Here is a 14,180-nt window from a genome sequence, read left to right as displayed (position 1 = left end):
ATAAAAAATGATCAGGTCAGGGTGAAGAAAGTCTTGAGATATACAAATAAATGACAGGAATTCTCAACTAGTAGGGGAACTCACTGACTTTGGGCTTATAGAAAGAAAGATACATAGAAATACCTGCACAGTAAGAACCATATATGCTAAATTCCTGAATGTTTGGGAATCTTTACCAGTTGGAAATTGCTCTTATTTGGGATGGAGAGGAAGAGGCAGAGAGGGATGCTTAAAACCCATCTAAATTGGATTTATCCAGTAAGCTGACAGACAGTGTCTGCTTCAGGGCTGGGTCAGTTCAGACTCAAATACCTTTCTGGGTTACATCTGGGTTAAGATGTAACGAGAATAGAAACTCAACTAAATCCAACACCTAGATAAGTTAGATTGGGCTCATCATTCTCTATTCCAGTAGATTTTAAAAAGATTGCCATCAACAAAAATTAAGATTATGAACCTTGAATTACCCCTTTCAGTGGACCTTTGAGTTAGTCAAAGCCTTAGTATAATCTTTTTCCAATTGGCTGACATCCACCGATGCTAGGATTTGAAGAGACATTGAGAATTAGATACTAGCTTTAGAGCATTTTGAAGTCAGAGGGACCCTCAGACCTCATTTTACAATGACATAAATGAGACTCAGAGAAATTGGAAGTTCAGACTCAAAAGATTCTTTGTCTAAATATCCATGGGATGAGATCTTAATGGTGTGTGGAGGCTTTGGGGAGGACCAGAGCCCAGCTTTGAGAGCAGCCATAGAGAGACAACTGGGACATAAAAAAGCACTGGATTTGAGATCAGAGGACCTTAGTTTAAAGCACCCCCACCATCACTAATTAACTGTGTAGCATTGGACAGGTTCTTTGTTTCCTAATTTATAGAATAAGGCTAATGAAGACACAAGGTCACCATGGTAACTCAATGGAAATACTACTGATGAGAAATGGCTAAAATTTAGTCCCTGCCCACTTCTTACCAGCATAAGGTTCTGTAGTTTTATATGTGTCATCTTTTTGTTTGTAAAGCCAGTGGGCTTAGCCCTATTTTATAGATGAGGTAACTCGGGCCCAAAGGCTTAAACACTTGCTCAAGGCCCTTCAGCCATTAGATGATGTTGCCGAGTTAAGACCTACATCCCTGGGACTCCAGAAGTACCCCCTTGTTCCCTGATGCTAGTGCAGCACATGGTAGGTGCTCCAGGAATGTTTCATGAATAAATACCTGTTGTGAGGAAATATCTCAGAGAAAAATAAGACTTCACTTTAATTTTCCTGGGAAGCTTTGTTAACTTCTTAAAAGCAATGTGCACCAAATAAATCACTCCCAAAGGCCCTTTTAAGCCATAAAAAAAAAAAAAAAAAAAAAGCAAAATCACTGATATCTGAATGTTGAAATTTCTTCATCCGGAAAACAGCTTTTGAACCCACGTAAAGGTATTCTGCTAAGCACTGATTCATGTATTTGACACAATAGCTTTAAAAGGTCGAAGTTGCATTTTTATGGGACGTATATATATTTTATGGTATGATAGGGCTTCTTTTATAATTCATGTGGGTAGTATATTTATCCCAGTTTTATGGGATTTAAAATTATTACAGAAAAGGTTTATAGTTTGTATATACTGTATTTTGCTTTGATGTTTGACGTTTGTAGCCAGATTTGGCCACACCTATAAAATGCCAAATTCTTGATCAAGGCTGTGAACCCTGCATTTTTTACTATATTGTTTCTGTGGGAATGAATATGATCTACTTTTAATAATCCACTTTAAAATATGCCTATGTTCTGGGGGAAGGGGCACATTCCATAGCTCCTCACCGGCGGCACTGAGGGGTGGGGAGGGAGGGAAGGAAGAAGTAGGGGGCAGGTGTTGTCTTCCCTGGTTTTGTTTTATATGATCCCAAGGTTTAATGGTTAACTCCACTGTTTTCATTGAGAGCTGGTGGGGAGGAAGGGGGAACAGGGATGCAGCATTTTGTGATATAAAGTATCTCCAAGGATTTCAATGAAAAAAAGACAATGAAGGCCAGCAGAGAGTTGCATTTTAGGACTTAGGCTTCTAAATCATGCTGGAAGTGAAAATTGCTCTGGAAAATCCCATAGACACAGAGAGAGGGGCCACATTCCTAAGAGGCCTGTGGGAACTAAAATCATCCAAGGGGTAGCAAATTTGCATCTCCCACCTCATATCAGATCTGGCATTTATGTTTATTGAGACCTGAAAGATACATGGACTATTGAAATCTTTGTCTCTACTTTTCTTCGGGTCAAGCTGGTACAGTTGAAATTCCGTCAGTTAAATGTGTATGTGGAATGACTCTCCTAGCCTAGCCTAGCCTAGCCTGTTCTAGAGTTCTCCACCTAAAGTGACAGGCTTTCAGACCATGTTCCTCATTACAGCTGAGGGTCCAGAGCAAGGTGAGTGGTTGGAGATGTGTCACCTCCCCATTGAATGAATACCACTGACGTAAACCGAAAATGCTGGGTTTGACCTCTGTTTCTTCCCTGTCGGTGTGTTTGGGAAACATTACTGAATTTTTCTGGTTTTGGTCTCCTCATATGTGATGGAGGCATTAGGCTGGATGCTCTAAATGTAAGATACTTGCTAAGAACCCGCAACGTCAGAGAAACTGTGAGACACTGCTGGCTGCATTAGTCTGGGTTCACTGGTCCTGAATTATAATCGTGGTACGTACAATGCTCACTTGCCTCGAATTACTGAGATAATGAGGAAACCCAGCTCAGGAGCCATTTTCTCTTTAGCTTCTTCATTAGTGAACAGAACAGAAGTAATGACCCCAGGGACAAAACCCAGGGAAATGTGCAACAGCCTCCATTACAGGGGATTATCTTTCCTGGAACAAAATTACATATTTACTCAAGAATTTTTTATCTTGACAGAAAATGAATAAAATGTTTTTCTTAGTAGTTGACTAACGTTTCTTCAGTAATTGCTTGGCTCTTTTTTATAGAAACATTATTCTTTTAAAAAATTGTCTTGGACCAGTCTTATAGGTGATTTGAAAAGAGGCTGAGTTTTGTGATGCAGAGTTTTCAAAACAACAAAACCTGCTGAGCCAAGAACATTTTTGTGTTTCTCAGAGGTAGCATTTTAAAATATTTATTATCTGATACCTTAATTAAAACATTTGCAGGTACTTTCTCAACAGCTAATAGACATTTTGACATGGGTAGCCAGTGTCGGATTATATGGTTTAAGAGCGGGCAGCCCTTGCCTGACCCTGCTTTTGTTTTTACATCTTTCAAAACGTGTCTCTATCCCCAACATTTGTCTCTTGGCTGTTTTTCCTGTACTTCAGGAGGCTTCCATGCACCTGATTTCTTCTCAGGCCTGAGAAACTTGAGTGAACTGGGGCTGACTGTATCAGGAGCGCCCTCTTGAGGACCGGTTTGTTGAAGGAAAACTAAAGTTTTCATTCACTTGGACACTGCACAGTGTTACCTCTCAAGGCAGGGGCGAAGGAATGGATTTCATGAGACACAAGAGTGAATTAAGTTTTTGTTTTCTGGCCTTTGTTTCCATCAGGTCAGCCACCATCCACCTATCTCTGCTTGTCACGCTGAGTCTGGAAATTTTGTTTTCTGGCAAGGTAATGTGCTCATATATTTGTCCTCTGTCATTTTTTGTAATGTTATAGATCTGTTTTATTCAGGAACTACTGCAAGTGCTTCTTAAGATCACAGGTAGGACCCTGGACTTGGGCCCTGTTGCATGGGTCTGCACCACTTGGTATTCTTGCCTCTCATCCCTGAACAATTACCGATACTTGTCTACTTCATCATTAAGGATTCAGGAGGATAATTTAGTTGTGCCTTTAAAAAAAAAAAAATTCTTCATCTGTGTCTGGGCCACCACTATTTACTCCTGTAACTTTTTCTCTAATTCCACAGCCACTTGAAATGCCTTGTGTATTTCAAGAGACACTAAATATTTACAGGTATTTATCAGAGTCTAGACAACAGGGTTCTTTTTGCTTTTGAAAAGTTTTAATTTTATTTCTAAACAGCATGTTTTAGATTGCTGAGTTTTTTTAGTTTGGGGGTCGTTGTCTCTCTATTCAGTTTGGATTTTGGATTTTGGAAGAGGGGGGTTGTCCTGAAGAATAAATAAGACCGCAAATATTTTCTAAATGGATTAATTAATTTTATTAACTTATATATTTATTCAAAAGGCACAGTGTACAATTTGAGGAAAATTTGAGCATCTTGGCTTTCCAGACAATGAGCACACATCGGTTTTTAAAGCATTTTTCTCTGTTAACAGTGATGACACTTGATTTACCCCTTTGCTTTAAAAAAAAAAAAATCTATATAATTTAAGAGTTTTGAAAATACACTTTGTTAAAAAAAAAAAAGTTCCTTCCCCCACCTTAGTCCCCAGCCACCCAGGTCCTCTCTCTGGAGGCAAAATTCCAATTTAGGTTACAAGTACCATAGTACTTTTTCTGAATCTTTGCCGTTAAAGGTTAGAATTGAAGCTTAATTAAAAACATCTCTTAATTTCACTGAAACCCCCTGGGAATAATTCTTAGAAGATCTGTAACCTTCTAATTGCTAAATGTTACTGACCCTGTAAGCACTTTATTATTGTTTTTAAGTAATGGATTAGGCAACGAGAAGGATTTTCTCCAAGCAGTTTCCGTGTGCTCCTCACCTTACACAACAGTTTTCTCCTCGGTCCCCTTCTTTTCTCCCTCATCAGCCTTTTTCCTGGGCAGTCTCACCTATTCCCATAGGCTCACAACTCCCAGATCTTGCTTTTTAATCCAATCTGACATTTCTCTGCCTTTTAATCATGTTGCTTAGGCCATTTACATTTATTATGATTATTGATAGAGTTGGATTTAAATGTGGCCTCTTAGTATTTGTTGTCTTTTTGTTTCATCTGTTCTTTGTTTCCCTTGCTTTCTTTTTCTGCCTTCTTTTGGACTGAATACTTTCTATGCTTCCCTCATATCTCCTTTGTAGACTTACTAGCTATACCTCCTCGTTTCGTTTTTCAGTTATTACTTTAGGATTTATGTTATGTATCTTTATCATAAGTCTGTCTTCAGGTAATATTATGCCACTTCACACATTGTGGACATGTTTTATTTATGTGTGTTATAAACCCCACAATACATCATTACTGCTTTTGCTTTAAACAGTCATCTTTTTTTTTTTTTTTTGGTAAAAACTTTATTGAGCTATAATTTGTATATCATACAATTCACCTAATTAAAAGGTATAGTTCAATGATTTTTAGGATATTCACAAAGATGTCCAATTATCATCACAATCAATTTAAGAACATTTTCATCACTCCAGAGGTACCTGGGTGGCTCAGTCAGTTGAGCATCTGGCTCTTGATTTTGGCTCATATCATGATCTCAGGGTTGTGGGACTGAGCCCTGCGTTGGGCTCTGTTCTCAGTGCGGCATATGCTTGAGATTCTCTCTCTTCCTCTCCCTCTACCCCTCCCCCCGCTTGAGCTCAATAAATAAATAAATAAATAAAATCTTTTAAAAAAAAGGACATTTTTATTATCACTCCAAAAAACAAAAAAACCAACAACAAACCTGTTAGCTAGTACCTACCCCCACCCCAACTTCCATCAACCTCTTTCATCCTTAGGCAATCCCTTAGCTACTTTCTATCTCTATAGATTTGCCTATTCTGGATATTTTATTTAAGTGAAATCATGTATATGTGGCCAGGGGCTGCCTGGTCCCAGCCCTATCACTCTCCTGGATCATGGCCATGGCACCCTACTGGCCTCCTTGCTTTCACATTTGCTCCCCCATGGTCTGTGTATTGTCATGCAGCACTCAGAGGAATCACCTGTCTCTGCCATCCTTTTTCTATTCCTTTTTTAAATTCTATTTCTAGTCTCTCTCTTTTTTTAAAGATTTTATTTATTTATTTGACAGAGAGAGAGAGACAGCGAGAGAGGGAACACAAGCAGGGGGAGTGGGAGAGGGAGAAGCAGGCGTCCCGCTGAGCAGGGAGCCCTATGCGGGGCTCGATCCCAGGACCCTGGGATCATGACCGGAGCCCAAGGCAGACGCTTAACTGACTGAGCCACCCAGGCCCCCTCTACCCTATTCTTTTTCTGTTTCTCTCCCTGTTGGTGCCACCATTTATGCAAGTGAGATAAATATGAAATCATCTACAAATTCTCCCTGTCTTTCAGGATCTGCATCTAATTTGCCAACTAGTTCTATTTCTACTTCTTTCCTGGTTCTGGAATCCTTCCCTTCTACTCTATCCACTACTGTCTTAGTTCACTTCATCCTCCCTTATCTCTTGATCAGTTACAGCAGCTTTGTAACTTGTCACCTTGCTTCTCATCTCTTGTGCTCCTGGTCCATTCCCTGTATTACTCCCAGTTGTCTTTGCAAAGTCTGTATCTAATCACATGTGTTTTCTGTCTAAACAAACATCTTATTTCCCCCCAGCACATACATGCCAAACTTCCTTGCCTGGCTCCTAGAGCCCACTGTTTCTGTACTCAGTCTGTCTCTCTGCTTTTCTCTCTAAACAATCCAAGACCCATAGGACAGACGCACATCCTGTTCTCTTATATCTCTCTCCCTCTGAACAAGCTGTCTTATACCTTCTATCCCTTTTTCTCTGCCTGGTGAACTCCTGCTTATTCTTCAGAGCCTGATCTAAGTGGCCCCTCCTAATGCTTTCCCAAGAGTGTTGGTCATTCCTGCTTCTCTGGCTCCATTTCGTCTTAAAATATACTCAGTTATAACCCCTGCCTCTCTGTTTGAGTATTACTTGTTTTCACTTTTGTCTGCCTTTCGTACCATGAGTCCCAAGAGAGGGACTTTATCTTATAATTTTAATTTTCCTGATTTTGTTCCAGATATTTAGTTGGTACTTAGATTGAATGAAAAGTTACCCTATAATGTAATGGATTTTATTAGAAGAGATTGTTCTATGTAGGGATTATTTATCCAGCCTAAGAATTCTTTGATCTGTGTAGCTCTCCTGCTAAATATGTGCTAATTGGTATTTCATTTCAGATGTGAGATGGAAAAACAAATTCTGGGGCAAATCTATGGAAATTGTTCCCATTGGCACAACCCATGTGACTCTGCCAGCGTAAGTTCTTCTGTGGTTGGGAACTGCACAGAATTTAGGGCCAAGATACAGCTTTAGGAATGGGATTCCCATTATACCCCATGGTGCTGAGTATATGTTTTTTTTTTTTCTTTTAATTGGTTTGACAGTAAGTTCAAATGTAGCTCATTTTGACAAGCTCACATTTTCTTTCCTTCAAATGGGAATGCTACCTGGAAACCAAAGTTCCCTGAACAGAAGCTTTTTAAAAACTCATTTTCACTTTCTAAGAAAATCAAGAATGGTAGTTTTGCTTTAACATTGTTGTCGTACCTCACTGTCAAAATTCCTTTTAAGAAAAATATCTTGATCCTACAGGGTTTATTGATCCTCATTTATAACGCAAAATGGCTGCGAGGGTGGCTTCTAGGGTGGGGCCAGCAGGACTCAGGTGCTCACTTACTAACTGCAAATCCTTGGGCAGGTTACTTAACCTTCCTGATCACTAGTTCCCTCATCTATAAAATGGGAATAATAAACTACCTACTTTGCAGGACTGTTGTGAAGATTAAACAGGTAATATACGTAAAGCACTGAAAAAAGTACTTGGCACAGAGCCTATGCCATGTTAAGTGTTTGGTCTTATTACCATTATCCTCACAACTGTTATATGACTCTGTAAGTGGTGCCTGAATACTTTCTCATCATAAAAAGGTTTAAGACGTGTATCTTAAGATTTATATATAAGATAGATATGTGTCTCTGCATACACACACACACACACACACACACACAGGTATACATATGTACACATATAGATGTGTGTGTTCGTGTGTGTGTGTGTGTGTATAGAGAGAGAGGAGATTGTGAGATCACCACACCTTCCCCATTGCCTCTTCCCTTTTCTAGTCTGATGACTTAGACAAATCACCTGTGGCTCTCAGTTTTCTCCTCTGTCCAAAGAGAGAGTGGGTTTTTCCAGATCACCAGCTTCTAGTGAAATCCCTGGCAGCTTCCGGAGCGCCCAACCCTGCCTGCTGTGGCCTGCCGTGGCCCGCTGTACCCTCGTGTCTCCTCAGAGAGCGGAAGCTCACAAGGCCCAGCACGGCTTCAGCCCTCAGTCAGTGTTGGTTCCGTAAACGAAGAAATGAGTAATTCATCCTGTGACTTATTTTTTTAAATAGCAATATTTGTTTGCATTTGCTGCTGGCTCTTCTGGGAATTGTTAACGTCACTGTTTCCTCCTTTTCAGCTTCGGAGATCATTTTGAGTGGAACAAAGTGACCTCTTGCATCCATAACATCTTAAGTGGGCAGAGATGGATTGAGCACTACGGAGAGATTGTCATCAAGAACCTGAATGATGACTCCTGCCACTGCAAAGTGAATTTTATAAAGGTAACCCAGGTGGCCCCTTGAGCTCGACCCTAGAAAGGCCTTGGCAGGGCTGGGGCCTGAGGGCACAGGATATCTCAGGGAACGTCTCACCTTCCCCTTGTGCCATCGGACAAACAATGCCAGGAGCTCCCTGGTGTCCCCCTTCCTAAGCTCTCTCACCTGGATCAGGGCCATGGCCCCTCTGGCTTCTCTCCTTCCACTCGTATTCCACTATGGTCTGTCCTCAAGGCAGTAGCCAGAGGGACCCTTTTAAAACATAACTCATCATGCGACAATATGCATGAAGCTTGAAGACATTATGCTCAGTGTAATCAGCCAGACACGAAAGGACAAATACTGTATGACCCCACTTGTGAGGTACCTAGAGCAGTCAGACTCATAGAGACAGAAAGTAGAATGGTGATACCAGGGGCTGGGGGGTTGGGGAATGGGATTTGGTGTTTAATGGACACACAGTTTCAGTTTGGGAAGATGAAAAAAGTTCTGGAAATATATAATGATAATGGTTGCACAGCATTGTGAATGTGTTTAATGTCACTGAATTGTATGCTTAGAAATGGTTAAAGGGATACATTTTGTTATGTATATTTTACTAGAATTTAAAAAAAGAAAGTCATGGTGTATATCACAGAAGTCCCCCCCTACGACTTCCATCTTTCCCAGTATAAAAGCCCGCCTCCTGACAATGCCCACAAGGCCCTGTGTGGTATGCGCTGCCCACCCACCCCTTATGTTCACACACGCGCACGCACACCTGCATGTATGCACCTCTGTGAACACCCAAGCCTACACATGGCTGTATGTACACACACCTGCCGATATGTGCGTAGGTGTGCATGCGCGCACGCACACACCCACTCCTTTCTCTCCAGTCTCAGCTCCCCCCACCCCCTCCTCCCCTTCCTTCCCCACCATCCTCTCACCACACTGGCTCTTCTCTCTCCCCCTCCTTCTGCTTGGGTCCCTTTCCCCAGATCCTTCCATCATCAGCCCTGCCTTGTTAGTCACTTTCTGTCACATCCCATTCTCTTCAAAGTGTTCATTCCCACCCAGAGTTAACTTGCTCACTGTTGGTTTACTTGGGTATTTTCATTTTCTGTTCCCCTCACCCTCCTCACCATCCCTGAGTCGGGAAAAGCAAAAGCCTGATCTAATCTTGCTCACTGCTGGAGGCTGACGTCTGGAAAGGCTCATGAACATTCATAGGGTAAATGAACAGATTGGCCAAAGGCAAAAGCATGGAATAGTCTGCTTAACTTTCCAAGTGCTTTGATTCCCTTAGATTCCTCTTGCCCTTAAAAATTTCATGTATTTAGGGCGCCTGGGTGACTCAGTCGTTAAGTGTCTGCCTTTGGCTCAGGTCATGATCCCAGGGTCCTGGGATCGAGCCCCGCGTCGGGCTCCCTGCTCAGCGGGAAGCCTGCTTCTCCCTCTCCCACTCCCCCTGCTTGTGTTCCTGCTCTCACTATCTCTCTCTCTGTCAAATAAATAAAAATCTTTAAAAAAATTTTCATAAATTTAAAATGGTCTTAAAGGAGTATTTGCATTTAATTAAGGTCAAAATCCTAAGCAGAGAGATGAGGCTCTAATTGTGGAATTTCATGCAGTACCTCTCCGCACCACCTCTAGCTGCTGGGGGACATTATGGAGAGGTGGACTGGAGTCTGTCTTATATCCTATAATTCAGACTGGAATGTAGACAGATAAAAAGCTAATAGTGTTTAGGGTGAAATAAAAATGAACCTGCCTCGAAAACTTCACGGAGGCTCTCTGCAAAAAGAAGAAAAGGCAACCTGGAGTAGGGATATATGCCCCCGTCCAGGTGAGGGCACCTGCTTCTCAGCAGCTCCCCCAAGAAAATGTGCTCGAGTCCCCTTTCTACCATCCACCTGGTACTCACACACTTAGGGCCAGAGGATCGATTTCTGTGGCTATGAGAGAGGAGGGAAGTAGAACACTGGATGTGTCCCTGGTGTTGAAAGAGAATCTGAAAGCAGATGGAGCCCTTCCCAGATGGACTGCCTTCCTCTGGGGCGTCCCACCGTATTGCCAGCATTGGATTTGTCAGCAAGTATCTGTAACAGAAAATCTGACTCCTGCTTCCGAATAAACTTAAGAGCCTAGGCAGCATTTGTTTCCCTTTTCCTCCATTTTTACATGAGTAGAGACCTCAGGTTTATGTTTCTGATGCAGCTCTGTGATGTTGCTGTCCTCTGCCCTTCCTCCCAACTTCCCCACAGACACAAAATGGGGAAATCAAACCACCAGAATATGGCCCCAAAATGTTGCTCAACTTTATTGGCTTCCAAATATGGATTCTGTTTTGGATGAAAATAGCACTAGGAGTTTTGATTTATGAAGTAATGCCTTCCATTCTTTCGTAGAGATTTTTTAGGGCAGCCAGGTAGTTGGGAGACTCGGGGAAAAATCCACTCTAGGGAGTTCGACCCCCCTCTGCTGGCCAGCTTGCGGTACTGTATAACACCCACAAGGCTGAGCTGGATTGTGCTGCTCTCAGATCAGGACCAATCCACAGGGTGAATATGGGTCGTATCACGTTCCAGTGGATTGGATGAACAAATCTAGTTTGGGGGAGAAATGGTGGGAGAAACAGAAAATTGGTTGCTTTACAAAGGAGCCTCCTTTATTGGTTTACAAAAGACTGTCTAGTTCCTGTCGAGAAAAAATATATATGAGTTACTTTTCTCTGAAATTGTAATAGTCAGAGCCGTGGTGACATCCACAGAACAGCTATTCCCGGGCGGAGGGGTGGGAGGGGCTTAAGAGCCAACCGCATTACTTGGCCAATGTGTAAGACCTGAGCCTTTCCTTCTGATGTTGTATGTAACAAAGGTAGGGGGGAGAAACCTGTATCTCTCACAAATGTTGATTGTTGCGTTGCAAACTATAAATAAATAAAGGGTTAGATGTTAATTTTTATTAAGTAATTAAAAGTATGATTTTAAAAAAAGCCAGAACCTGGAACTGGCAAATTATATGCAATGTAGACTCATTCCTATGGGTTTTTTTTTCTTTACTTTTGTTTTTCTCTTAATATCTATAATAAGTTGACTCCAAAGTACTAAACCGCTAACTCTCATTTGAATCCTAGGCGAAATACTGGAGCACTAACGCCCGTGAGATTGAAGGTACAGTATTTGACAAGAATGGAAAAGCGGTGCATCGGCTCTTCGGGAAATGGCACGAAAGCATCTACTGCGGTGGCTCCTCTTCGTCCGCTTGTGTCTGGAGAGCGAGTCGGTACCCCGGTTAATCAGTCTCGGGCCAGGGGTCGGGGGGCATGGCCAGAGGAACTGCGGACGGGCTGGCATCAGTGTCTGCCGTCCAGGGTCTCCAGCCTCTGCCTGCTTTGAACTCTGTTCGAGCAACCAGCCCTTCTTTCATTCACCAGTCCTATCTCAAACTCATCCTTGTGCTTCTCGCCGACACCTCAGGTGGTCTGCTAGGTCCTGGGTTCTTCATCCCAGAACAAAGCCATTGCTCATCCACGGTTACTCTCTCCGAGGAAGTCTTCCGGGCTACACACATCACTCCTGTGCCTATCCTGGGTGTTGAGAAGGAGTGGCAGTGAAGTACAAGAGGTCATTCTAGAGTAAGAATGAATAAAGAGAAAACTTACTAGACAAGAAGAGTGACCTGGGGCTCCTATAAAAGTTAGGGGTCTCCCCGATTCACCCAATACCATTAGCCACTCTGGTCTCTCTTGTAATTCTAGAAAATACTGAGCCCTTGAAGCAGCTATGGGGAGGGCTAGGGAAGCCAAACCTTCATAACATGGCCCCCAAAACGTTTTAAGACTTTGTCCACCTCCTAATCTGATAAGTATATTTCCAAGTCTTGGCCATATTATAAATGATTGTTCTGAGATACCACCATTAGTATGCTTTAGGCTGATCAAAATAAGACAAAAAGACCATTCTAATAGTAACTTAAACCATTAGGATGTGTGCTATTACTTAACAAGTAAGGGGTTGGATGGCCCCGCGGTTGTTAATACAGGCAACGTACCTGTGTCAAGAGCACAGACCACGGACGACACATTCCTCCACTCCCAATATGGCAGTGATGTGTCCCCTCATGGATGTAAAACACTTATCATGATTCAATATCATATCCCCATGTGACAGGTCACTAAGCAGGAGAAAAGCGAGAACAAAAGAGTTGTCTTCTCTTGTGCCTTTTTTTCAGGAAATATTTACTAGGATTCCCCAGCAAATGTGTCATTAAGTCTTGTCAGCCTCAAGTGGGTCCAAACCCATCCTTGAGCCAGTCAGGGGCAACTGGATAGGCAGAAGAGATTCAGATGGGCTTAGATTCACCCCCAAGGGAGGACACAATGCCATATGAACAGATCAGTTTCCCATTAGCAAGTTAAGAAAGGGAAATAACTGTCGGGTAAGCAACCAACAGTGTCTCTGTCACTGGGTAGCAACCATATATGGTCACAGAGGTGGCCATGAAGCCAGAATGAATCGGCATCAGTGGCCACCTTCCAAGCTTTAGAAGTTCAGAGAGACACTGCCCTTTGCTTAAAGTATGTATCAGAGATGAAAATTGCCTTCCTCTTTGGGATGTTAAAGTAGCGCCTTGACAAAGCACACGGTGGGTGTGAGCTGTTACGCTTGTTGTTGCTCACGGACTTTGTGTTTCTGCCTTGGCCATGAGCGTCACTGGACCATCTTCAAGAAGAACCACTGTCTTTACTCCAGTGGTTGGGAGACTGGGCTGGATTTTTGAAGGCACAGTAGGAAGCTTTGCTACGATTTTCATGAGTAGGATACATGGAAGATTAGAGTTAAAATTAGACAGAAAGGACTCCTAAAGCTTGGAAAACTGGGTTTGCAGAATAGTTCATGGAAAGTGTTTGTATTTGTACATGAGAGTAACTCTTGCTAGGCTAGGAGTGGATTTTATTAGCCTGCATTTGATTGACTCAATATGTAAACTTGGTATTTTTAGCTTGATTTTTAGCTGGGATTCAAGTTAGAGCAATACACTTGGATTAGACCACCTGGGCTGCTATAACAAATACCACAGATTGGGTGGTTTAAACAACAGAAATGTGTTTTCTTACAGTTCTAGAGGCTGGGAAATCAAAGACCAAGGTGCTGGCAAATTTGGGTTCTGGTGAGAGCGTGTTCTTGGCTTGCAGACAGCCGCTAGATCAGGGCTGCACCCGTTCGACCTTATTTAACCTCAATTCCTTTCTTAGACTCCTTCTCCAAATACAGCCATACGAAGGGGTAGGGCTTCAACATACGAATTTTTGGAAAGATACAAACATTCAGCCCATGACACTGCCCCTGCCCCCCCCAAACCACACCCTTCTTACATGTAAAATATTTATTCCACCCTAACAGCCCCCTAAATCTTAACTCATTCCAGCGTCAGCTCTAAAGTCTAAAATCCAAAGTCTCAGCTAAATATCATCTATATCAGGTATGGGTGAGACTTGAGGTATAATTCATCTTCTCCAGCCGTGAACCCGTGAAGCCAAAATGTGCTTCTAAATACAATGGCAGGACACGCGTAGGATAGACGTGCCCATTCCAAAAAGGAGAAATAGGAAAGAAGAAAGGGGTGATGGCTGCCAGATAAGTCCAAAACCCAGTAAGAAAAATGTCATTAGAGGCGCCTGCGTGGCTCAGTCATTAAGTGTCTGCCTTCGGCTCGGGTCATGATCCCAGGGTC

The 14,180-nt window shown here is 42.4% G+C and overlaps 1 protein-coding gene across 9 annotated transcripts in view; it reads left to right on the top strand.

Moving 5' to 3' along the window:
• The window catches only part of OSBPL3 (oxysterol binding protein like 3), a 174,078-nt gene that overhangs the window by 149,431 nt on the left and 10,467 nt on the right, over positions 1 to 14,180 (top strand). For all 9 annotated transcript variants that reach the window (XM_027573545.2, XM_027573549.2, XM_027573551.2 and 6 more), the window contains 4 exons: positions 3,548 to 3,611; positions 7,035 to 7,113; positions 8,324 to 8,468; positions 11,581 to 11,725. In XM_027573545.2, coding sequence (XP_027429346.1) covers positions 3,548 to 3,611; positions 7,035 to 7,113; positions 8,324 to 8,468; positions 11,581 to 11,725 — 433 coding nt within the window. The remainder of the gene's footprint in view (positions 1 to 3,547; positions 3,612 to 7,034; positions 7,114 to 8,323; positions 8,469 to 11,580; positions 11,726 to 14,180) is intronic.

This window comes from Zalophus californianus, chromosome 12 (genome assembly GCF_009762305.2).
Source record: "Zalophus californianus isolate mZalCal1 chromosome 12, mZalCal1.pri.v2, whole genome shotgun sequence".
Lineage (NCBI taxonomy): Eukaryota > Metazoa > Chordata > Mammalia > Carnivora > Otariidae > Zalophus > Zalophus californianus.
Note: the sequence above shows the minus strand (reverse complement) of the source record. Positions and strands in the feature narration are given on the sequence as shown.